General features: G+C 37.2%; 1 protein-coding gene across 1 annotated transcript; it reads right to left on the bottom strand.

The window, feature by feature from the left end:
• Window positions 1-2,800: 2,800 nt before the first annotated feature.
• LOC121415803 (regulator of nonsense transcripts 1-like) lies at window positions 2,801-21,775 on the bottom strand. Its single transcript, XM_041609135.1, has 21 exons — window positions 21,372-21,775; window positions 19,134-19,267; window positions 18,649-18,738; window positions 17,801-18,010; window positions 17,211-17,423; window positions 16,369-16,538; window positions 15,666-15,761; window positions 14,770-14,878; window positions 13,875-14,082; window positions 13,354-13,424; window positions 12,639-12,786; window positions 11,524-11,655; window positions 11,000-11,143; window positions 10,379-10,592; window positions 9,010-9,127; window positions 8,343-8,642; window positions 7,662-7,836; window positions 7,242-7,332; window positions 6,448-6,839; window positions 5,802-5,951; window positions 2,801-3,170 (listed from the first exon to the last, which is right to left on the bottom strand). Exons 1-21 carry the CDS (start codon window positions 21,567-21,569, stop codon window positions 3,063-3,065), a joined length of 3,471 nt encoding a protein of 1,156 aa, XP_041465069.1. The 5' UTR covers window positions 21,570-21,775; the 3' UTR covers window positions 2,801-3,062.
• Window positions 21,776-27,830: the final 6,055 nt, after the last annotated feature.

Genomic DNA, 27,830 nt, shown 5'->3' with positions numbered 1-27,830 from the left:
CATTCATTTAGAGAGTCATGAAATTAATTTATTCATCTTCCCAAAGAAAATTCTTAATGTGAATTGATAAAACTGTGATGATGAAACTAAGATAGGCTACATGTAATCCAAGCGTATGTTGACTCTTTGCGTCATTCATAAAGCTGCATTTTTGCCCAAAATATTTAAAGACTTCCGATATCTTATCTATTTTGATGGTGGATTCATGGTTACTTAAGAGCCCTAAAAATCAAAGAGAAGAGGCTGATTGTATGTCCCTTATACATGTATGTAAACAGTAACATGGTCCTTTGAATTACAAGATGAATATGAAAATGAGCTCTAAGAGCTCCACATTTCAAAATATACCAGTAAGTAAAATAAGTTATTAATAATTCCCTTCAATATCTATTCACCGTTTTTAAAAACCAAAATAACCAAATAAAACACAAACAACTCCAACGTACAGTTCCTAATGAAATCAGACTTGCAACTGCATTTGAAAAATTCCTTACAAATGTAAAAAAATACATATGAACAGCTGGATTCTTATTCGGATGAACACTACTACTACTTGTACTATTACTTCCTGAAGAAAAAATGTGTTGACATATGAATAACGTAAAGCATTTTACTACGAATGTCGTTCATTCAGCTCTCACAACAGTAAAGCCTTGTTCACATTTGTCGCAGTTGGGAACAAACAAATGTGCTTTTTAAAATGTGTGGCAATGCATGTAACTAACAATCTGCACATACTCAAGGAGCTTTGTATCATTAACAAGAAACTTTGAAGCACAAACCATTTACCATTATTTGTAAAATAGTGCTGCATTTGCCGCATCATATCTGAACAAGCATTAACACATTCTAAACAGATTTCTCAACCACTACTTTTATTCATGGAAGAAAAAAAAAAGTAAGAAAATAAGGTTTAATTTCTAATATGTACAGCAGTCCCGCTGATGATTTTTTAAAAAATAAAGACAGCTACAACCTGACGACTACTCACTCTGACATTCTCAGATTATTGAGGAATCCACAATACAAATGTGAGTGGGACACCTCATACACACTTTCATTTATCTCTTTGAGAGAGCATTCCTTGTCCATCAACTCTTGAGATCTTTATCATCGATATGTGCAATATGGTCTATAGACGCTACACACTAACCAACTGCAATTTGAATATATATTTTTTTTAGATGTTTTACATATACAAATGGGGGGGGGGGGGAGGGGGTTGAATACTCCTATTGAAACAGAGTGCAGTCTTATGTATTCACAGGCCAACCCTTGTAATGTTGGGGGAACATACATGCAGATCTGCCATTTTGTGACATCCTGTTGAAGTACTGTACACAACTGATCCATTCTGCAGTTGACAAAGTAAGAAGTTGAGCAGGGAAAACTATCTCTCCCTCAAGTTGGCACTTGTAGAAGACTATTTTTTAAAATAATTTCCACATAGCTGAAACAGTTATTGATGGAAAAACAGTATTATTACCTTTTCTGCAATTAATATACAGTACTCAAATTTCAGGAAAACGGTAACTGCAAAAAAAAAAAACACACGCAAAAAAAACTGACAGCTCTTGAATTGGGGTTATTTGTCCATTTTTTTTAAACAAATCTTGCTTTGCTCTAATGTGTATACACTATAGACCAAATCACAACTTTACGCAATGGGACAGACCTCTAACTTCAGAACTCATTTCTTTGTTGGAATCATATAGGGCTGCATGTTGAAAAGGACATAATGTGAACTCTTCTCTCATCAAATGATACACAGTCATTGGTGCAATACTTAGCCAATATTGCAGTTTACAACTTCACATGCCATACAGGCCAAACAGATGTTAAAAACACATGAGGAAAGTTTTACATTTGAAAAAGGCCACTCCCACATGGATTTGAATCAATTTTGAGAGGACATGTTCATCATCTTTCACACAGGGAACAACTAAAACAGGAGACTTCCAATGATACACCATTGATACAGGTCAGGTTTCAGTACTGAGCACACGGTACGCTCATAGCCTGTTTACAGGTAATCACTGGAATGGTCGTCTACTGATCATTGTTGCGCTACTGGAGGCCAGCCTCAAGGACAATTAGAGTCTAAAGTCCTTGAACTCAGGGGCCCTGGGCCGTCAGGCATTGGACTTGCCTTTGGCCTTAGACAATATGGCCTCTGCCTTGGCTTTCTGACCTTGTGCACAACTCTGCTACCGGATACATCCTTTATGTTTAGACTTCATGGCACAGAAACAGGCTCAGAATTTGATTGAGCATATGGAGCCTGTTGGAATGTGAATATACTCATCTTCTTCTCTAGGATTTCTATCCACATATGCTATTACAGCTGATGAAACATGAACTGCCCATCTCTTATTTTTTCCCCTTAAAAATACTGCTTAAGACCTTATGCCAGTAGGAATAACAAACCAAACCCATGATTCATAGAGTGGGTATTTTAGGTACCTGAACAAAAGTTGCCTATCGGGTTCAAGCCATGTAGAAGTCTACAGAAATTCTCCCGGTCCACCGGTATGTCCCCTTTTCAATGAAGAAACTGGAGGATTAATAAGCAACAACCTGAGCAGAATTCTTGCTGACAGCTGCGACATACTATGGCATACTTTTGTTCAGGTACAGAACCCTCATATTCATTGCGACTTTCCTTTTGCTCTTATAGTGCTGATATGCACTGAATGCAGCCCTATATGATTTTCTTAGAAATGGATCAGAATTGTTTCTTCTTTTCTATCCATCTCACTTCTCGTCTTTCTTTCCCTTCTCTTTCCATCTTTTTTTTTCCTGGCTGCTTCATTACCGGTCGTCTCTTGTTTATCCGCTGCTTATTTCAATAATTTTTTTTTTACATTACACCAGCGCTGCCACATTTGTAGAGAGTTGGCATGTCTTTCACAGACAATGATGTTGATTCCTGGTTGCCTCATACTCTCCTCCGATCTTACGGGTGATGTTGGTAGGTGAGCGATGATTCCTTTGCCTCAGCTTGATGGTATACACCTCTCTCCGCTATTCTCCGGGGGGGATTCCCCCTCTCTCCCTAGGAACTAATAACCGAAGCCCTGCATGTAGTTACGGTCTCCCTGGTAGGTGGAGTCCTGGGAGAGGGCGGCATCCAGCTGAGACTTGAACTCAGACTCGCCCATGAAGCTTTCCTGTAAAACACAATGGAAGTTCAAATTCAAGAAACCTTATTTTCATTATTTCATCCTACTTTGGTTCATACATGTAAATGTAATGACATGCATAAGGAGGAAAAAAAATGCCTTTGTGCAGAAACCACAAAACCTCATAAAATGTGTGTAAAGATGACAAAACAAGAATTAGGTAACAATATAAAGGCTTAATTAATAGAGTCATTAAATCGCCCTAAAGCTGGTACACTAATTGAGCACATCCTGTTTTTGTTATGTGTACAAGAACAAATACAACAGCTTACACAGTTGTTAATTAACAGCAATGATAGATTACATCCAGAAAAATAACAAATTGCAACATAATCCCCAAAGATTATATGGGTCCAAAGGAAACTAAAGAGGAAATTTGATGTGTCCAAAGGACACATATGCCCCGCTTAACCCTAAATAGACTGGGCTATTTCGACGCCTAAGAAGACTGGGGGGGGGGGCTGATTCAGCCCCCCCTTATGATCTCGGCCGTCGATCGCGCGATCGCGACGAAAATTGGCACACGCGTTACCCATGGCATTATCTACAAAACTATAAAATCAAATTCTGCAAAAATCTCATGTTTCATTAATTATGCTAATTTATGCATAAAATCATAAGTTTGCTGTAATTAATAAAATAATGCCCCTGAAATGCTAATTTTTGTTTCACATACTCTAGATAGGCATCTGATCAAATTTATTGAAAAAAAATTTCAACATCACATTTAATTTCTTATGTATTCTATTGTTTTCTAAATTTCTTATGTATTTCTTTGTTTTTCGACTTTTTGTTTTTTATTGTTTTTTCAATGGAAATTGTCGGGGACTTTATTTGGACCATAAAAAAGATAAAATTAATTGATTTTAAGCAGTAAAAGGAAAAATAATGATACATTTATGAATTTTGGTTCAAAATACTATTTGCATTGGATTTGTACACAAATTCACGTTTTTGAGTAATTTTGAGTGTGCATGCACTTACGAAATGTTGCGTAATTTCCGAACCGCGTACCCGGGGGTCACAATTTTGGTCTCAAAAGTTGCGCGAGACTTGAAAGTAAAAAGTCAGTGAGCGACGCGGTCAAAAAATTTTGCACGGCGGATTTATCGCGAAAAATGTCGAGGGGGGGGCTGAATCAGCCCCCCCCAGTCTTTTTAGGGTTAAGGCGATCAGAAATTAATTCACTATGATTAAACTTAAAATCGTGCAAAAACCAATATAATTTAGACCTTTGAACCAACTCGCATATTTAATGAGTTGTGACCTTTGATCTTTGACCTACGGACTCTGTATTTTGGGGTCGTCTACCTACACACCCAAATTTTTAAAAATCTGTTAAATATTTTTGAGTAATTGCATGGAAATCAACTCACATATTTAATGAGCTGTGACCTTGGACCTGCCGACTCCGAATTCGAACTTAGCCTGTATTTTGGTGTTATCTACCTACACACCTAATTTTTTAAAATCGATTGAATATTTATAAGTTATTGCGCAGAAACCAACTTGCATATTTATTGAGCTGTGACATTTGACCTGCAGACTCCAAATTCGAAACTTAGCCTGTAGTTTGCTGTCATCTACCTACTAAACACCAAAATTTCTTAATCTCCATTAAATATTTTTCGATTTATTGCGCAGAAAGCAAGTGGAGGGAGGGACAGACGGACGGACAGGAGCAACGCATAATGCCCCCTCCGGACTTCGTCTGTGGGGGCATAAAACTGCCTTTCTTTTGGGGTTGGTAGGTACATTTTTTTCAGTACACAAGAAGAAAACACAAAAACCTGAAATTTGACCATTCTGGTCAAAACTTCTAATGAAGTACTTTAACTGGAAACCATACCGTACTACTTTTGTATGTTTTGTGGTACCTGGTCATATTTGGTGTTGAAACCCTTGCTATATTTGATGTAGGACAACATTAATCGCTTCATTGCCCTTTGCTGAACCGGTTAAAATTGTTAGTCACAGCTACACATGAAAAATATAACACTGAATTTCAACGGGAGACACCACAAGAAGTTAATTTCAATGAGAATGAGACAATGATGGTTGTGTCATCATGCGACATCAACCTTCTATAAGTATAATATTTTCCAAAGTCAGAGACTTTCCAGACCAAAGTTCTGTTACACAAAGGTTAGAGATTAATTTTACGCTTGAGTGTCATGATGAATTGTATATTGTAGTCAATGCAATCAAATGTAAAACATGTTCTACGATGATTATCAAGCTTTATGTTACTGGACCCAGAATCAGGGGTGTGAGTGGTCACAAATAAAAAGATCTGAAAAGAAGATGAAGAGTATTGAAAAAGTCTGAAATAGAAAAAACTTTTTGTACAAAGGAAAGCCAAATATAAGCTGAAATTCAGCTGAAAATCAAAACAAAAAATCTGAAATCAGATAAAAATCTGAACTCTCACACCCCTGCAGAATATGCAAACATGATGTTTACATCTTGAAAATCAAACAGATTTTTTGCAATTCCAAAATTTTAGACTTGGGCAGCTTCACCAGTATCAATAATAATAATAATAATAAGCAAATGTGGGGGGACACAATATCTTACCATAAAATGGCAGAAAAGGAGAAAGGGAATAGTGAAGCATACCTGAGAAAGCTCTGGCTGAGATAGCCCTGGTTGGGAGAGACCCATTTGAGAGAAGCCTGGTTGAGATAGTCCTGGCTGACTCATGGGCTGAGACATGGACATGTTGCCCTGGGTTAGGACACCTTGTGAGAAGGACTGCGACACGTCAGGCTGCAAAGAGATCCAATATGTACATTCAAATCATACTTACAAGCTTGCTCACAAATATTGATCATAAGGTAGCATTTGCAGACTCTTTGGCCCCCCTCTCATGATATGGGAGTACAAACATGAAAGTACAAATGACTTTGGGATACAATTCTAGCAGAAGGTAAAACTGGGTTTCAGCCATTGTTTATAAAAAGAGGAAAAGTTTGGAGAATGTTGCACTGATTTGGATGACAGGGCATTGCAAATTGTTCTGTCTAATAGCATAAGTTAGCATCCATTGTCATAAACACAATTTTAGAAGAGAAAGCTAAGATTTAAACCTCAGTAAGGGCTTTGACTATTGCTCCCTATGGCCAAATAAAGGTAAATATATGCTAGTGTTTCAAGCTAGCTACTGAAATCACTGACTTTATAAATTGGGAGAAACATTGTTTGGAAGTTGTCGTAATAGACATGATATATGAAATAACGCTCTGGTGAGTATCAAGGTAGTTACCTGGCTGTTCTGGGTGCTGTTGAGAGAGAGGTTGTACTGCGACATGTTCTGACTCCCGCTGTTCCCACCGGCTTTACCCTGTCCATTGCTAGCTGCATTATTCTGCTGCTGCTGACGCGGATGCTGCGAACCTTGGTAACCACGCCCCTTCTTACGGCCTCCTCCTCCTCCTGGGCTGCCAGAGAAATTGGGTCCTCTGTTGGGACCTGGGCCGCGAGCATTGGGTGGAGGGGGCTGGTTGAAGAAGCCAGGGGCTCCTGGGGGGATGGGTGGGGGCATGAACATGTTGACGGGGATGGGGAAGTTGGCTGCAGCGATGCGGGACTGGTTTGGTTGGATGTAACCCATCTGGTCATGGACACGTCCATGGTTGGCTGGGAAGTGAGATGGACCTGATGAAAATTAAGAAAGAATGGAGAATGGCATTCTTCACGTTTGTTTTTAGTTCCATCAGTTAAACATTTACATGATCGATAATTTTGAGTCTTTCTGGTGCTGAATAAAATATCATCAACTTGGGCATACATAAAATTTTTGTAAGATACATAAGTGTCCATAATCCTGACTGATTTGGATATGGATTGTTTGGTGGGCACATATTTTGTTGCAGAGCAAGTTATAGAATATAAAAGACTTCTCTACATTTATTCCCCAGATACCAGAAAATTAATGTATTCAATATGACCAGACATGACACTGGTTACAAAAATTTTCAGGAAATGAAAACAGTAGTACATATTCATTGCAAAAACTAGTGAAGAAAAAAAAGACCAGAGAAAGCATTGTAAACTTACCTCCATTAGACATCCTGGACCTGTCAAAGACACCACCAGGTGCTAGGGCTTCCCTGGCATCAAACATGGCCATACTCATATAACGACCTCCCTACACATTGATGAAAATAATAATGAAACAAATAATTGTGACATTATAACATTTATTACAATATCAAAGTTTTTAAATAAGTGTGGTGGAGGTGATTGGGAAATCTAACTCGTTTAATTTAAGAATAACATTCAACAAGGTAAAATTATTTGGATAGTGGTTGCAAAAGAGGATTACTGTGTTGGCAATTTCAAGCCTCAATGGTTTTCAGCAAGTTTTTGCTCTCCAGCTCCATGATGACAGGAACATACCATTATTATAAGAATTCCTCTAAATAAACCCTGAATGCTCACAACGTGAGTTTGGCTATGCGATAATAACAGGCTTACCGGGTTGGAAGGGTTGATGAGCTTGCGAGGTTTGCTGAACTGGATCAAACTTTCCTTGAGATTGTTGAGTGGACCTTCCACCAAGACCTTCTGTTCCTTGTAGTATGTAAGGAGATGGTTCCACAGGGGATGACGTGATAAGACCTTGGGGTTACCAACAATTATTACTCCATACCTAGATTATAGAATGAAAAAATTGTTTGGGAGCTTATTTCATCAACATTTGCTATCTGACAAGATATCTGATATGACAGCCTTTCTTTAGTTTGATCGGATGAGATGCAAAGGTGTCTCGACTGCTATTATGGTCACTTTCAGATAAATCACAACTACATCGGATAAAACATCCGACTTTCATGAAATGTTCCCCTGGACTTTGGTATGACTGCAAAGAATGTAGTGTATACCTAAACCCAAAACAGGTGCTGAGATACCAGACACATTGGTATATGTGCTAATCATAAGATGAAAAGATTTGCACAGAGTGTTACTGTACAGATATGCATGGCAGTGTCTCATATCTAGCCAGATTGATGGAACACAATTTTTGCTTTACAATATTAATGATGTTGCATAAGAGAGAAAAACAACTGGATAAATGAACCAACTTCATTTACCATCTTGTTAAATGGCATTGTCTAACATAAACTAATAATCTCAAATAGCTTTCAGGAAACTTACCTTCCGCGAGTTAGGGCGACGTTTAGACGTCTGGGATCATTGAGGAATCCGATGCCTTGGTGATCATTGGCCCTGACGCAAGACAGGATAATGTAATCCTTCTCACGTCCCTGGAAGGCATCCACGCTAGCGATCTCCACCTCTTGGTAAAGCTTGACATTGAGGGGCCCGCTGTACTGCATGTACTGTACAATGAACGCACGCTGGCCCTCGTAAGGCGTGATAATCCCAATCTGTTCTGGCTTCACACCAGCACGCAAGAATCGAGTTGTCAGCTTCTCAACATTGGCTGCTTCAGTCCTACACAAATGAAGTAAAGAGTTGCACTTCATCTTCAGATAATGTTTTACTAGCAAAAAGAAAATTTGCTTTAAGTAGCTCAAGTTGTATATTAATGATATCATGTACATTGCTCAGGGTTCTTGGTGAATTCCAGTGTTTTTAATAAAAAAGAGGAAGAATATGAAATAAATATTATCTGCATATGTCCTTAAAATCACAACTAAGAGAATGTCCTGTGATTCAAACAATATGGGTTCAACAAATTCATCCTTGAAACCAGAATTCAGAGAATGTCTTGTGATTGAAACTGATACAGAATCAACATTTACATTTAAAGCCAGGATTGTGAATATGACTTGAACTGATATGGAATAATCAAATTTACCTGTTGAGGTAGGAGGTACCAGAACTGGCAATCTCTTCCTGCCCTGTGGTAGCATAGAAGAACATTGGCTTGTCAGGTTGAGGGAATGGGAAATCCACTGCACGGTTGATCCTCTCAGCTGTAACATGCGAACGCAAAAAATGGGTGAATTTTTAAACCTGCAAGAGACAGCCTGCACATATATGTGGATCCTCTATCGCACAGGGAATTTAAAAAATACAAATGTGTCAGCAGGCTCAACAAAGTACGCAAATGTGTGGCTATGAACCAGTGGAGTTAAACATGACCGGTGTTAAGCCAATGGCAAACCTCACTTCTAATCAATATGACAATGAAAAATGATAGATTTCAGAATATAAAAGATAGTTTTCAGAATAGGCATATGATTCTTATTTGAAGATTGTCCTTATACAGTCTTTTACTACCGCTGATTTTTGAAAAAAAAGTATCAAAATATGGGCCACTGCAATACAAATAGAATGATATGATTGACAGCAAGTGAGTTATACATTCATACACTAAATAGTTATATTACATAGGTTATGTAGATTCGAATCAGTGATAGGTCAATACGCCTTCACGTGACCATAGCTGCGAGGATCGCATTTGTTATATTCAAGGTTTTGACGTCACCTCAGGGAATAAATGCGTTATATTGTCAATTGCAGCGTTATATTCACTAAGGTGACGTCACTCGCTGCTTACTGTAGTTGGATGTACGCGCTAGTGTTTACGCATCAATTGCACGAACGCGCTTAATGTATTTTCAAAATATTTTCTATTATGACGTAGATGGATCAGAGCTGTAGCAAGAATTTCGTTCGGGTTGGAGCCAGATGATGAATGCAATCTTTGATGGCGAATCCACATAGACTATATAATAAAACAGATATTGCTTGGTCTATCGTTTAAATAAATAACATTTCAACTCCCCTCCGAAGCTATATTTTTCCCTCAGTAGAATATTTTCCCTCAGCGCTGCACGCTTCGGGCAAAATATAATCCCTTGGGAAAAATATAACTCCATCGGGGAGAGGAAATGTTATATTCAAACTCTAGGTGGCAATATCTGTATAATATAGCACCTTACCATTAACATGCCCAAAGCACTTTAAAATGACATAAAAAGTAAATTCTGCTCTCCAAATGCTTACAAAAATATAAAGGGGATATTACTGAGAAAACGGATCTGTCTTCAGCTTAATTTTGAATATTCGTAATGAGCACGAACAGATATTGATAGAGAGACTTTTCCAGATATTGGGAACAGTGAAGCTAATACATTGCTGGCATTTCTTAAAGTTCATTTTTGGGATTTGTTAACAAAAAGAACTAATGAATTGAATGTGATTTCTGCTATCTCTAATACCTGCTGTAACTCCATTCTGTAGGGACCCCTCATAGAAGATGTTTGATGGGAATGCACTGAGGGACGGGTGCATGCGGTACTGGACCTGAAGTCGGATTGGTCGGATTCCAAGGACGACGAGACGTTCAAAGAGAGATTGGCACAGGCCTGCATTAGCTGCCTTCTTGCACATGACAACGGGACCAAGCTGGCAATGATCACCGACTAGAACAAGCTATAAGAAATGGTAATTAGAATTCATGCTATCAAACACAGGTATCACAATTCTTTCGACATGCTGGATCAAATAAAATTTCTCTGTATTGGAATTGAAAGCATGAACTCAATCTTACAATATCCATTGATGCTGCATTGCAGCCGATATTGTTTATGTATACTGCCAGCTATACAAACCAACTGTGTGAGACTGATTTAGTGAAGCTAACTCAATACATCCCTGTTTTCTATTAAAGCTACCAAGGTGAGTTATATTGCTCTCATTTCTTTATTCACATGTCATCAGTGTGTAAATGACTCTCCATAATTCATGTACCTGCACCATTACTCAAGAATCTTACACTGCCAGCCACTTTGCGAGTAAAATTTCACTTAAACAGATGAAAACGAAGATGAAATAAGTACCTGTCTAGATCCAAGAACAGCAGGGATGAGGCACTCTGGCTCAGTAGACTGAGTGCTCTCATCAATCAATACAGCACGGAATCTAAAACGAGCAAAGCGTGGGTCACCAGCTCCAACACAGGTGCAGCAGATCACATCGGCATTCTAGGGAGAGAGAAAGATGGACCGATGAACAAAGAAACAAGAGAAGAATGACTAAAGGGGGAATAATTGCAAATATAAATAATATAATTAATCAATAATAAAGAAAGAAGGAAAGAGTCCACAAAGAGAGATATACAAGATAGAAAGAAAATTGAAAGACAGAAAGAATGAAAAAGGGAAGAAAGAAATAGAAAGAAAAAAGAATGTAAGAATAATGAAAACAGCAAGAGAGAGAGAACAAGTTATAATCTTCTGCTATACACTACTGAAATGTTTCCATTTCATCAGCTAAGATCAAATATGTTAAGATTTCTCGTATCTGTTAGTGATTGCAAATTCATGAAGGTTCGATGCAAATTTTGTGAAAGAGTAATGCATACCTGTAGTAGCTCTCGCTCACAGTTTCTCTTGAGAGTGCGGTACCTCTTCTCATCATTGCTTGACAGTTCTCCCATCTCATCCTTCAGAGCTTGGAGCTTCTGCATCTCTTCTGCTCCCTCCATGTTACGAACCTGATGATCAACAACAAATCCAACATTAAGAGTTCATCTCAATGAATGGTCAAAGCTACTCCATGGGTTACAGTCTGCTTCTCAGTGTCATTGTTATCAATTTAGCTGTTGTAAGCTACTGACATTGAAGCATTTGCTTGGTAATGAGGCTACATTACAAATATCAAGAATATCTTGCCAGAATGCATAAGATTATACAACTGGGGCCTGTTACAGACAGAGTTGCAATCGATCGCAACTCTAAAAATAACGCGTAACTTGATTTTCAACCAATCAACAGCGCATTTGGGACTTTGCAATTGAATTTTTGACTGCGTTTAAACTTAACTCTTTCTGCAATGGGCCCCTGGTAACTCAAAGGTAACTACCAACGCCAACAGAACAGCAAAATCAAATCAAGTTCTCCATGGCAATTATAGGTGGTTAACTTTCAATGCATGTTAGTCTCATGTAGGTTGATATCCACAGACAGTTTCAGTGAAATCCTTGGGATTTGATTGATGGACAATCACTGGCTGGCTGTTTTTCACTGGCTGTTATAATGCTACTTGTTTGTAAATGGTAAATTGTTGAAAACCTTCATGAAATCATTGCCAAGGTTAACTTTCTTTAGTGAGATCAGGGAGGCATTTCACAAACACTTGTCAACTGACAAGTTGTCAGGGGAGCATTTCATGAATAGGTTTGTCATTGATTTCATTGACTCATTTACTCTCAGCTAATCAGATGCAAGGATTTCTAGAAGTAGCTCAAAACATTTGTCAGTGAAAATCACCGACAAAAATCTTTATTAAACACTAACTCCCCTTATTTGACAACTTTCTATGGTTCTGAATAACTGATACCACAGGAGTCTGACTGTTACTATGGAACAGTCAGATAATACAAAATATGTTAGTGCTGAGACGGTGCCCAGATAAGGGGTTAGGATGAATTTCCAGTCTCTCAGGGGGAGATGTGCGAGAACCCCTTCATATAATTACCTGGTTGTGGAGGGAGAGGAAAGAGACGGGTGAATCAATGGCCTCCCTGCTCTTGGCACACAATCTGACGACCTTGAGACCAGTCTTATGAATCTTCTCAGTCAGCTGATCCACCGCGATGTTACTAGGAGCACACACCAGTACTTGCCTGAAAATAACAGCAAAATAAAAACAAATTTAAAGCTTTGTGTCATAATTTCAAGTCCAAAATACATGAAATTAGTTCAGCAACAATCTTAGCTTTGGGTAATAGTAAGCTGCAAAATAAGTTAATAGTACTAATGATATCATAATTTACATTCCATGTTTTACCTTGTCAAACAATTCTCCTTGACACTTTAAATCATAAAGCAGCATGCGTTGGATTTATACACATTAGGTTACTTATTCACTACAGTTCTGTCAGCTGTAGAATGACAGATACAATAACATTTATTTTTATTAAAGCTTAATACATTTTCACTTTAAACCAACATAAGACTGGATGTGATATGATTAAAAATTTCTAAAGTCACAAAGAAATAAAACTGAAAATGAAATGATCACCTACAGATTATTCAGCTCCACAGAATGATAACATTCAGTTGATATATGATTAACTATCTATGGGCATGCTAAAGAAGGTATCAAGTTTTACTGCAATTGTATAAGACTATAGGACAATAAATGTTAATCTTGTTTTCATCTTTACTGAATGATGAATGCATATCCTTACCCAGTTCCCTGCTTGGCCAGATGATAGACAATAGAAGCGGAGGTCACAGTCTTGCCAGTACCAGGTGGTCCCTGAAAAAAAAAATATTGTTACAGGTTGAAACTGAAATAAAGGATACAAATAAGTTGAGGGTTTCTAAGTTCTAGTCCAGTTGATTTTAAACACATTGGCTGAATTCACAAAAGAGGTTTAACCAGGGGAGCGTTTCAAGAAAGGACTTGTCAGACGTTTTATCCGACAAGTCCCATTTTATCCGACAGTTACTATAGTATCAGTGCCTCTCAGCCAATCAGAATCAAGGAAAGATGTCAGATCTGACATCTTGTCAGACAAAAATGTTGATGAAACGGTCCCCTGGAGGGCCACTCCCCAACCATATGATCTCCCTATACACCCTGACCTAGTTCAGGCCAAGTCTAAGGTCTTTCTACATAGCTGATTAGCAAAGGACGAGCGTTTTAATACTACAATACATGCACTAAAGAAATCTACATGTTGATTTGGGCAATAAACCAACTAACCTGAATGAGACTTAGTGGGCGTGTGAGCACGGTGCGTACGGCTGACACCTGGGAATGATTGAGCTCCGGTAGTCCCTGGGCCGAGAACCGCTTAGGTAGGTTACACTTGAGAACGAGGTTCTCAACATCATGTCCCAAGAGACGATGATACAGATAGCTCGACACGGCGGTGTCATCCACTGCTAGAGTCTTCAGGGCATTCTGCATTCTGTGAGAAGACAAAAAAGATTAAATTCACTTTCCTTAAGGAACGAGCTCATCATTATTCAAGGGGTAATACTTAATCTTATCAATTATAAAGCATATCAACATTTAATTTTAATCAAACTTGCTTCTACATCACTTATCAAATACATTATCAGAAGTTTTTAAGGCACTATACAATACTGCAGCATACACGTAATCAACTTCAATTGGCAGAGGATGTTACATGCTTCTGCATTTCAAGGAATGTACATGTATTCCTGCCATTTACGATACAAATTTATTTCAATTGGGTGGAGTGAAACACAATGAGATACAGGCGGAGTGACATCACATCCGCTTAACGACGACAGCACTGACCTTAGTGCAATGAAAACAAAGTACAAGAAACAATGAAAGCTAAGAAACAGCACTGAAAAATTATAAAAGATTTGTTAACTTCCAGACAACAAAATGGGTTAACTCGATTATCATGGCGTTCAGTACAAATGCGATGGTTGTGTATTATGCATTTTAAGCATGCCAAAATGCCGCGCTGCTGTACAGGCCGCTAGTGCATTGTTTTCATCGGTCAGTCAGTTGATAGGGCTCGAGATTAAAATGCCTGGATGTTCGCCCTGGCCTATTGAAGGTTATCTGGATTGAACAAAAAAGTCAGAGTCAGACATGGTCTAAAATATAATAAACTCACCTGTCAAATGATGTTGACTTCCAGACAAAGTCAACAGCAAAGTTGGTGGTGAACTTGACAGGGATGTTACTACTGCTTTTCAATTCCACACAGATCTCATCGCTGTAGTCTGTTAAGTTGTTGTTAAAGGATTACATGGAGCAAATTTTGGCCACAAACTAACTGTGTACGGCACATATTTACACGGATCAAAATTTTATCATGTGTTTCAGAACATGTTTCAATGTCTTGTGTCATTTAAGAAATATTTTTAGCATATTTATTAAATGGAAAATATGCAATGAGTACATCATTTCCTCCTGCCCAAATATGAAAGGTAATATGGAGTACTATGACAACAACTCACACAAAATATTTCATGTGATAACAATAGAATACAAATTCTTAAAGAATGCAACAAAGTACCCATGAGTGTTTGTATTACTAAATATTATGCCCAAAATAATTCCAGAATAAAAGAATTGCTTAGTAATAATCATTCACCATTAGACGTTTTCTTTAAATTCACATGTATTGGACAGAAAGATATTTGAGTTATATCTATTTAGTTAATCCTGTTCCTCTTGTGACTCTCAAGCAATTGCTTGGAATAATCTTTCTATGTTTGTTGATTATGCCAAATATGTTAGTATTTTAGTAATTAGCAAAATAAACAATCCATTCTGCCATGAGAAAGACCTTTTCTCCAAGCCGTTATATAACACATGCCCCCATGAACCTATTCATGTTGCCTTGCATAAACTAAATCACAACTTTCCATGATGATATGATAACAGACACCTTGATCTTTAACACACCCTCTTTATAAATCTTTGCTAACTGCAGCTACTGTACGTGCATTTGGCTTTAATTCACTCAAAGGCCATACTTTGTTCGCAATATCAATTCAAGGATACTGTCTGGAGTCTTGACCACATGAGCTAAACCAGACCAGGGCTCTCTTGGGTCGGTGTAGCGGACCCTCAGTTCATCACCATGCATCAGCTTCAGATCTGAGGGAAAAATCAAACGTCAATTTCACATCGTCAACCCAAAAGCATTGTTTTAGCCTTTAGAATATACAATGAATCAAATTCCATAACCTACTGAAAACAGACACTTGTTCTATCAAATATCACAATCTACGAGCTTTAATACTGTACAGGTTGGACTGTTCACATTTATGGACTCCACCTACAAGTACCAGAATCTTCACTCTGATTACTGCTGTTCTACGAAATAATATAACCTGCATGGATAAGCCCTCAGTTCGGTAATGTTTCAAGTATTATCAAGTTTGAAAGTCTATCAACATCATATTTTTTTTAACCTCTGTATAAGGCTTTTGTGCCATTGAAAAGCAGAACAAAATTTTAATTTTTAACAGTTTTAAAGAATCCTTTAAGAGAATTGGAAAAATATGGAAATATTCAGTCATCAGATGATGGGGAGAAATAAAAGAAGTTGACCTTTAAAAATAGGAAAATCTTCAAAAAACTGTACACAAAATATATCCATAAATACAGATAAATACAGATACTCTGAACCCTAAAGCAAGAAAAAAAATTACACAGGAAACTATCAGCATGAAAATATTGCAGAGATAATTTTTTCACTAACCTTCCTTCTTGGGGAAGTTAAAGGTGGCTCTTGTTTTGCGGTTGAGACCAATATCCCAACGAACAGTGACCCCTTCTTGGGTCTGGGTCTCCTTCAGCTTCCTGTCATAATCAGCTTCCATCTTGACAAGAGGTCCAAAGATATTCTGATACATGTATGCATCCTCATACCTTAGACAGAACATAGTATAACAATCTGAGTGAAAACTTAAAAAACATGCTTCCTATTAAAATATTACAACATGCTCTAACTTTTTGCAAGAATAAAGATTCTAATCTGTGTGAAATTTCAGTTACTAGATAAGCCACTATGCTCTAATATTTTGCAATCCTGTAGGTCCTATGAAAGGTCCTAAGATATGGTTTCAGGGGTAGCAGTTGTCTTGGAAACCTGCCCTATAATGGAAGGGTGTCCTGTGCAGAGGTGTCCACAGTATATGGTGCAAGTCTGTGCTAATATTGTGGGAAGCAACATCTGTTGAAATCCTGATTACATTCTATGTTTACCGTGTTATATTCGCTTGTGCTCCAATGTTGAAGAAAATCATTTAATATCATTCCCAGACAGTAGCTGATGCTTTGTTTGCCATGTGTTGAACTCCATGGTTTGCAATTTGTGTTGCATCAGCTACCATTAGCTAAACCACTGTTAAAGAGCATATGTTATTTCAATTTTGACCCATTTCATAACTTCTTCAAGCCACTGTAATTTTGACATTATTGTAAATAGCATGGCACCCTATTTTGTGATTGGCTGCAGAACCGTGTTACCATGGTAGCTGCCATAATGGCTGTATTATGAGACGAGCCCCTGGACTACAAAATGAGGGTCAGTTAGACTACCTAAGCATGACAGAGGCAGGCTCCTCATCAACTCCTGGTTTCTCAAGGTCCTCCAGGGTGGCCTCCGGGTTCTCCTTCCACAGCTCCTCCAGGCGGTTGAGCTGAGAGGCAGAGATCTGACGAGCCCTCAGCTGCTCCTGCTCAGTAGGGATCTTGACTAGCCACTTCAAGAAGCAGCGGTCCTGGATCAGAGGCTGCCACTGGCTTGGATCCCTGTGGAGATAGCACACAACATAAATCAATAATGGAGACATGTAAATTGTGGATTTATCATTATATTTATAAAACAATAGATTGGGAATTTATACGTAAACTCTCTGTAAAATTGAAAACCAAAAACGTGACCCCTGGAAAGCATAAATTTAAATGAAAATATAATTTAACATAACAAGAAGCTGAATATTATTCAACTCTCCTGCAAAAATATAGAGAAATGATTAGTATACAAATAAATACAGGTTTTTGTAACAATATTTCACATTACTCAAAATTATCCAGAAAACCCTTTCATGATTCTTCTATGGTAATGCATATAAAAGTACATGCAAAATGAGAAATATCTTGAAAGGTTTCTTTATGGCCATTCGTACCAATTCATATCCTTCAAGTTGCTTTGAGTGGCACAAGGTTGACGGCATAGCAGAACGACCACAGAGTCGGCCTTGGCTGGGATGAACCCTAGCAAGAAGACATTGCGGCATCCGCAGTTGTAGCATTCCAGAACGGTTTCCCCAAGGGGACTGTCCTTATGGAGGGTCACCTCCTTGCACTTGGCTCTCACAAGATGGTTAATAATATGGCTAGATAAAACAAAATGGGACAGACAAGAAAAGAATCCATGATTCAGTTTGTAAAAAAAAAAAGAGAGAGGTTGCAAACCAAAACTTGCCAGCAATTAGCCCAGGGATCGTTTCATAGATCTATATTTTACAAATGACTGGTAACATGCAATCTTGCACTAATTTTTCCTTGTGTTTCAATGAAGTTGGAGAGAATATAATTTTCTTTTAACCCTAAACAATTTGTACAAATCATAAGCATTGCAAATTCTGATCTCAAAATTCACATTTTAACATTAGTTGATAGGAATTTAAAATGCGCGAGAATGTTATGTAGCATCCAAGAACATGAAACGGTTAACATCAATTATGAACATCCCCCCCCCCTCAAAAAAAGTGGGCAGTTTTTGTATCACAAAACAACAAATCAGATTATCTGATATAAAGTTGACTTGCACCAGATACAAGATGTAGAACGTGATTTTAGGGGTTAAGATAAAGGTACATGTGAACACAGAAAGGAAATTATTCATACTGGGAAGAAAGAATGTAAATTGCAAGAAAACTTAATCCCTACATGGTACTTTCCTTTGTGAAATACAAATTAAAATAATCTGGGGGGAATTAAACTAGAGGCTATAAAGTTTTGTTGAACTTACCTGCCAGAGGTGTTCCCTCGTCCATTGCAAAACCATTTCTTGGTTCCATTGCAGAGAACAACAGCAGCAGGGTCATGAATGCCGCAGTACCTGATGAAACAAAGCAAAACCAGTGAAATTTTATCTATGCCCAAGTTCCTAATAAAAGTGCAACTATAAACCCTTATTAAAGGGTGGTTTCTATTTTCAGAACTTATACTTCCTTCAGTTTTGACCGAGGGAGCTATCAAAAGTAAGATAATCCCTGAAGCCTCTGAATTTTCTTCTTTGAAAACAATTTCAACTTTGAATGGAATCTGGACACAAGTGATTCAATCATTCAATCAAATAATTGTAAATCACCATTATGTCCAATAGTGTAAATACTCACAGCAGACCAAGTCATAACATTTTGCAGACATTGTGAAGTTACAGTACTAACAGTGGAATTGCTTCAAATTCCTTCAATGATGTGTACATAATAAGGACTTTGTTTGAATACTTACTTGCAGGCATGGTTGGGTAAATCTTTGGAGAGCACAGTTGCATCTTCTTCGTCTTCCTCAAAGGTTAATTCTTTGACCTGTTGTCCTACAGCAGCCACAGACTCATCTATCCCATTAGTTTGACTAGCATCCACCTACACATGTGCATTGTAACAAAAAAATAATAAAAAGGTGATCAAACAACGCATGCAAACATTACAATTACTTGTACATAAGCTACTTTTCCATTGAAGGATCGCAAAAGCCTATAAAATGTTAATGATACTGATAGCACAACATGGCCAAGGTTCATTGACCCTACATGAACTTTACCCTTCATCACGTGACCTGCAAACCATACATTTATGTCCAAGTTTCATGAAATAGGTCCTTATACATGTACAGTGATACTTTCAAAGTTATGAAGACATTTCAGAAACTTGTTTTTTCCATTAACAACATTAACAAAATTAATATTGGTAAATAAACATGATTTAAGTTCATAGCTCTACTTCTAAATGACCTTTGATCATGATTACATGTATGACTAAATGTATGTACATGTAGCCTGAAACTCATGCAATCAGTGATACTTCATTCATTCTACCCTTTTGTCCAAGTTTCATAAACTATGTACGTCCATTTAAGATATTAAAAAAATAATTAACCTTGGTAAAGCTTTCAATGTTGGTGACGCCACTGTTAGAAAAAGAAGCGCCTACATGTGCATGTATATTCTCGCTCTGCTATGCAGGCGAGACAAAAATGACCTTGCTCCTTTGAATTCTTATTTCCCAGTCCTGGATAATTATTCATCATCAAATCAATGGGAAATGCTGGGAAAGATGTAGTGCCTTTAATATCATATTGGATTCACTCAGAGATGCTATCCATCTTTCAGACAAGCTTTCCAGCAATCCTCATCAATTTTTCTGTAAATGATACGAGATGAAAAGGATGCTTGTGGGATTCCTGCATGAACTTGTGCTGTCACTAACTTTGTTGGGCGCTAAATTATTTGTGTATGTATGTGTGTAATTAATTTTTGTACATGAACCGTAACCGCTTGTGTGTCTGGAAAATCGATTTTGAACAGCCATTTTTAAAAAAGTTAACGAGAAAAGTTCCATCAATTTTTAGTACATGTATTTACGGTACCTGTTACAGTAAGAAATATCAGAGGTCAAAACTGAAGAAGATGTAGGTCTACAATCTACTGAATGAATTTCTATTTTTTGTGGAATCCAAAGTCAAAATTCATAAGTGTTCAGACACCTAGGGACAGTGATTTTCCGCGATCGCAGAAAACAAACGGAATTCACGGAAATGGCCTTTGGAAACGGAGAGTGGCATTTCAAAAGGAAAATCACAGAAAACATACTTTTCCTCAGAATACACAGAACAGCAACATAAATTACTCCAAAATCTCAACAAAATAAAAATATTAAATGCAGACATAGTGACTGCTCTTCACTCCATCGCAGTACTCAATCCTACCCCTTGCCCCGGTCCTTTCCGACCGGGCTGGTGGGGTGCGGTCGATCGGCCGTATCGAAAACATTCACATGCAGGTCGTGCATTGCTGCCCTCTACGTTTGAAGATGTAACGGCACGATCTTGAAATCCAAAATGGCGGATAGAACAAAGTCGTTGACTGCTCAAAACGATGTCCAAAAAACCCCAAAATTATTGATAAAATTTCATTCAACCCTAAAATAATGCTAAAAATGTGAAAGGTGAGGATGTATTCATGTTAAATTTGCTTGTCAAAATATTTTGTGTACCACAATTTACCACAATTATATATGGATGAAGGTCTAACGAGTGGCAGTTTTTCTGACATCTGGGCACAGACTGGAACCTCAAAAAACGAAAAGTTCTCTCCTTCTACCCCCGTCTCGATCGGCCATTTTTGTTATGAATTGTAACAAAATGGCCGATCGAAACGGGGTAGGAGAGAACTTTCGTTTTTTTGAGGTTCCAGTCTGACGTCTGTGCCCAGATGTGAGAAAAACTGCCACTCGTTTATAGACCATCATCCATATAATCGTGGTAAGTGCTTGATTTCTGTTTTAACTATTTATTCAGAGAATTATTTTGACCATACTTCACGCTTGTCAGGTGAGTATGCCAAGTTGCACGTAAGGTCCTGACCGCCCGCGGAGTTCTTTGGAAAGTTTGGGTTACCCGACATGCCAGGGCCAGGCCATAATGACAAAACAATGCAATGACAACTTTGTTGGTGGCTTGTGATATTACCTGACTCTGAGATTGTGAAGCCAAATCCAACTGGGATGCTTGGCTTTGAGAAGCTTGTGTCTGTGATGGTAATGTAAAGTCCCCCACATTGTAGTCAAAGTCTGTGCCTTGCGTGTCGGCTCCCAGCAGGTCATGTTCTTCCGCATCCAAAAACGTGAGCAAGCTCTGCGAGCTGGGTCCGTAGGCATCTACGCTCATTTTCTCTCCGTTCACCTTTGTATCAACAATTCAATCAAAGTACAATGAACACATATGGCACGAATGAGACTGCCTCTATAAATTAATTAATGTAAAACGAATGTTTAGCCGTAATATTTCAGATTTTACAGTCCGGTACCAGATCAAAAAAGTCTCCACGGTGTCGCAATGCAATTCCATACAACACGCGCGCGCGCTGGACCGGTATTTGCACCAAACGTGTACGACGTACCCGGCCGTATAGTAGGCCTACTTGAAAATGCGTGATGATTTGCGCGCGATCAACGCAACGCAACGCAACCTGTCCATTTTTAGCCTCAATCAAGTCCATTATTGAAGATAGTCCTATGATGAATTATAGGCATAGAGAATTAGAATCAGGGGCGCGCCATATCATTTCGATACAGGAAGGGGGGGGGGGGGGGGCACGACCTAGAGGTGACGCCATTCTTATCACCTCGCTTCCCATATATGTAAATCCCATACATTAGCTGGTTCCAAAAGAAACTTTTCAAACTTTACAACTTTAAATAGGGCACTGCTGTTGATGTTAATTTCCTGTATAGCTTCTTTGTGCTTGAACGCCTATCAGCTAGCTTTCAAGTTATGCCATGTTTTAGGTATTTATTGCGAAGTCAGGTGATAAAATATTATATTCAATGAGGTTTGTTTCTCTGGGATCACCGGACATTGTAGTTGTAGTGCCTTAGTTTCAACACTCACTAACTTTTGAGCATGCACAACAGTGTGTGAAAGAAATGGAGGAAGAGAACAATGGTATGTGTATAGCGTTAATCAAGGTTCCCAAGAGCTATCTGCTTTTTCGAAAAATTGGTGATGCCAAAAAATGCATCTGCCGAGCTCTATACCATATTGTTCTCTTCATTCATTTCTTTCACAAAATATCTAAATACAAAGAGTTGCTAAAACTTGTAAAATATCTGTACTAATAATAATATACATAGACATATATAATTGTGGGTTGGTTTCATGATATGGAGGTGCACACAAGTTTGTTTTTGTCTAATAAGATTTTGTTTTTCTTTCATTAGATTTTGTTATTCATTCATTTTATTCGTTTTATTCATCATACTTTTCTTCTTACGATGCCGACAGTTTAGCGCTTAGAAACATCTGTATGAAGCGCCTTAATGTTATGATGATAATAATTAAATAATAATAATAATAATGATAATAATAATAATTATTATTATCAATAATAAAAATTATTATTATTATTACAGATGATTTGAGACAATACCAATTCAGCTTCCATAATTATGGACTCCGAGCTTGGAATGCCGTCATTTGCTCGTGCATGTTATAGATGTTGATTTCAGCCCGAATGGAGAGGAAATACCCCACCACAGTCCCATAAACTAGGACCTACCTCATCATCATCCTATAGACAGGTAAAAGCATTTTTCGAAATGAAGTTTTATTGGACATGGACTGAATATTTGCTCGCCATCATTTCTCTTATAGCGCCAGCTAAAGGCTCGGTATTGTAGGATTTGTTTTGTTAGTTCTTAAATGCATGTGACCATCTGAATGATTCAATCCTTGGATGTGTGATGGTAAAGAGTTTCAAGCTAATTTATCGAAGTCCAACCGAGTGAAACTATTCAGAATGGTGTGTTTGAATAAAAAAAAGGTCCCATCGCACACTTTCGGCAAAAACCGGGGGGAGGGGGGGGGGGGGGGGGTGGCTTTGGTAGAAGGGTTGGATTTTTTTTAAACCATGCATATTAACGCCATGAACGCGTCACACCCTTTCGCTACAAGAGTATTTACCCCCTTTTATAGACAAAAATTATTACCATCACTTCAATCTAATCGTATCCAGCTTATTCTCTTATACATTTTTACCAAATGAATATAAAAATGCAATATTGGCGCTTCCGAGTCATCGTACAGGCCTGCATTATCTATCGATGAATTCACCCACACTATAATGGAGATATTTGCAAGTCACATCATGGCGGAAGTTGGACAAATAAAATCTTTCATGCGTTCTTAGTTAGGTGTCCAATTTGCGACGGGAAATGAGAGGCATATTAGGGTTTGAATGAATATTTCATGACAGTCGTCGGCCATATCTTGTTTAACCGAAACCCCCAAATGAAGCGATCGTTAATACAAAAAGGTCGGTTCCTAGAACTATCCTTTCGATGGTAAAGAACTTCTATAACTTTCACTTTGCATAAATCGATAAGTTGCTGGGGACGAGACCCGTTGCAAATGCTAATTGAAACCAGAATACTTGTATTTTCCTCAGCCAAAGAATGTTTATACATGTATGTATGGAGAAGTAGGTGATGCAATGGAAAGATCGTATTTTCACTGTTTGGATGACGATAGTACGATCTTTATTGTCCCGAATGCTTTTAGTTATTTATTTTCCTGGTTTTTAAGTGTGAAATTGTCCTGGTTTTGGTGTACACAGATATTTCTAGAATGATTATTTCAACGTGAAATAATAGTATTTAATTCCCCATCACATGAAAAAAAGACGGTCAACAATGTCCAAAACAGTATATGTAAAGTCCAATCCACCGGAATGTTGAGTTTAATAAACATTTGAAAATTAAACACACTGAAAATTTCATCAAAAACGGATTATATAAGTTTATTATGACTTTTCGACATTTGCATATTTCACGAAACATTTATATATTCTTCATTGGTTGAAGTAGTATTGAAATTCACTGCCCAATGACTTTAAAGAATCACCAAGCATTACTATTTTCAAGCGCAAACTATAAAAAGATGCTAATTTGTCAATACTGCACACCAACGAGTCAAACATGTATAAAAATATAACTGTAACTAAACGTATTTAAATCTTTTATTTAGCTATCAATAAATTTTGTCAAATAGTATTATTCTAGATAATGTCACTACACTGCATAAAGACCTGTGCACATGTCATGTTCCTCTTTTATTTTTCAGTTTTATTTTCACCCTGCACCCTTTTCTCCCTCCCTCTTTCCTTTGCCTCCCTTCTCCCCTCTTATAATTTCTACTTAAAAATTTTCATTATTATCGTTATCATTACCATTATTATCTAAATTACTTTTCATTTTAAGTGGTCGCTTATTTCCTGTATATTGGTATTTTGTAGATTACGTTTCTTAAGTTCGTTTTCCGTCCGTCTCTTATATATATATATAAGTTATGTTAATTAGTATTGGAATTAAATTTAGGGACTTGCCTTATTTACAAGCTCTGCTTTTCTTGGCAAGTCCCTCCGCTGAGTTAATTCAATTATGAAATGCCATTGAACTGTATTGAACGGAAATCCTTAAATCTAAATCTAAGTATGAATAAAGGGAGTCGAGGAAGACACACTCTCAAAATATACATCGCATTTTGTTATTTGAAATGTTGAATAGTTTATTTTTCACAATTCATCAGAAAACATGCACAATCGTTGTTATTGTAAGCATAATTTATTATGAATCAGTGAAGAACTTCTTTATCGTATAAAAGCTATATGAGATATCACAAAATATGAAAGAAATGTTGAATATGTGACATCTTCGTCTCTATCATAATTTCTGTAGCCTAATTCTTTTTTGACAGAAAACGTAACTTAAAATGCAATACATTTCTTATTTTATATTCGGTTTTTAATGTTATTTAGGTGGAAAAGATGTTTCAAACTAATTCACTCGTCAGAAATTAGATTTATCAAAATTGACCGTTGGGTTATAACTAGTAACAAGTATGTTTCATTGTGATTAATATATAAATATTTTTGTAAATTTATTAGGAAAAAAAGAAAAGGAGACTTTAACCAAAAATTATTTTCATAAAATTGAATTATTATATCTTTCTCCTGATAGCCCTAGCCAATTAATTGCAATTTTTTTTTGCACTGAAGCAAAATACACGTAAAACTATTAACGTTAACAATCTAAACGAATGCACCTTCCACGCTGTAAAAAAATATTGTGTAAACTTTAACCGGTATGAGGGTAACTATGTGTCCGGCCAATTTGGGGCAGTATTTGCAAAGACATCCTCATTCACAGAAACCAAGTGCACAATGAAATGTAGGTATACCGACCATGCTTTAACATCGTTAAACATATAGGCCTAGAGCAATATTTATAAAATTCTTCACTCAAATGTGCCACGCTGGAAATGTACAATAACCCACAAACCTACTCACCCATCCCACATACTTATTGCACATATCCCAGCCTATTACATACATTCACACACACACATCCTCCCTCTCCCAACACACACACTCCCTCTCCCTCACACACACACACACACACTTGTAAACGCAGACATGGATACTATCTATTATCTCTCATTCAGGGACCTTCACCTACAAATTACTGCCATTTTTATTTATTTAGACAACGCAAACCGCTTAAACAACAAAATGCTTGCTTATGTGTCCAGAAGTACCCTCTCGAATAATGTTCTTCATATTTCATCTGCTAAGATCACGATTATTATCACTCTCTTATAACGACGACAGAAAATTTTTGAGTAAAGCACCATCTCAGATAAATGCATAAAACGCTCTCTTAAAAAAAAAGAAGACAAAAAGACGAAATGCATACGCTCTCAACCAGATCTGAAGTCTGCACTTCCGCCGTTTTTGACCGACTTCAATTTCCCGCCAAAGAGTAGATATTCGATATTTAACCTAAATATGCCAGGAGACCTTTATGTATGGATGACCACCATCTCCGAAAAAATGGGATTTTCTGTCTTGGGATATTCTATCCATCAATAACTCACTCTTTCAAAATGTTTGAAATGAGCAGTTAACTTACAGCGACCGCAATGTTGAGTTCATTTTATTTACAAAGTATGAAACAACCTGCCAAAATTTACACAGCAATTCTAAAATTACACCATCTTGTTTGATTAATATTAAAAAAACGGAAGAAAACATTTGTATTTTGATTATTCATCATTTATCGCGACAACTTACAACAAATATGCTCAGCATTTTGTAATAAATTTTAACAACAATATTTCGACACGAGTTCTGCCACGGAAATACTACATCTTATTGATTTTTACTCGCTTGCATGATGTATCGAAGAAATAATTTTTCAAAATTTCAAGATTTCATTATAGGCACGGAGAAGGTGGACGTGATCTCTTCTTTGATCATGCTTCACACGCCCCCCCCCCCTATAAACAGTAAAAGGAATATTATGTCATGATTGTGTGTTACCCATTTGGGCGCCAATGTTAGATTTGATTGATTTTTAATATATTTAATCTCATAGTTTAAAATGCACAATATGGAAGAAATAAATCATGGTATATGGATTCAAATATCAAATAGATTGACAATTATAGGACTTTGAATCAACCCAAACAATAAGCTGACGTTAACACTAGAAACACAAACATCAAACAAGCATGGCCTAATCGAAGCTGGATATGAATAGGAAAGTTATGATATTTGAATTGTTCTCTTCATTTTTTATGAAAAAAAATTTATGCAAACCCTTTGTAATATGCAAAATAAAAGGGTTGGTTATGTCACACTTCGAGTATTCTTTAGTATTGTATGAATCTTGTGTTGATTTCTGAAGATTTAATGATCAGGAATTGAATCAAATACACTAAAAATATTGGGTAAAAATGCTCCATATGAGAGTAATTATGTGTCCAACCAAAATTGGGCATTTATTTAGGCATTTTTGTTCATCCAGTTTGATGAAAACTTTGTCCATTTTAAAGTAACTGCTGCTTATTTTTATACTGGACAATATGCTTCCTGTGATGGGTAAAAGAATGCCCCAAATTGATTGGACACAATAATTACCCCCGTGGTGGTAAAAAATTTTCCCAATATTTTTTACAGTGTAGGTAGTCATGATATTAGTCCGGGCGGAGTCATATCATTTTAGAAAAATCTAAAGGAATAATTGAAGTACCTCCATTGAAGTATTTTTTGCAAAATACTCCGTTGGTATAGCATTAATCAAAATTTAAATAAGAACTACTGCTAATACCAGTGATTAAAGTCTTCGCATGCACTAATCCAATCGTTAGTAAAATCGTGTTTTATTTTGACTGAAATGTTATTAGAATTTTTTTTTGGCGGGGATGGAATAGAAGAACATCTTCAAGCTATTCATAAGTTAATCATAAAGACTACCTCAGGCGAACTGTACAACCTTCTTCGTTTATTGAATAAAAATGCATTCGCTGACATTTTACTCATCATAAAAGCCGAATGTACTATGGATAAGGGCGCGGGAATGATCCAATCTA

The sequence above is a fragment of the Lytechinus variegatus genome, chromosome 5 (assembly GCF_018143015.1).
Source record: "Lytechinus variegatus isolate NC3 chromosome 5, Lvar_3.0, whole genome shotgun sequence".
NCBI classification, from domain to species: domain Eukaryota; kingdom Metazoa; phylum Echinodermata; class Echinoidea; order Temnopleuroida; family Toxopneustidae; genus Lytechinus; species Lytechinus variegatus.
This window is presented reverse-complemented; position numbering and strand designations above follow the sequence as displayed.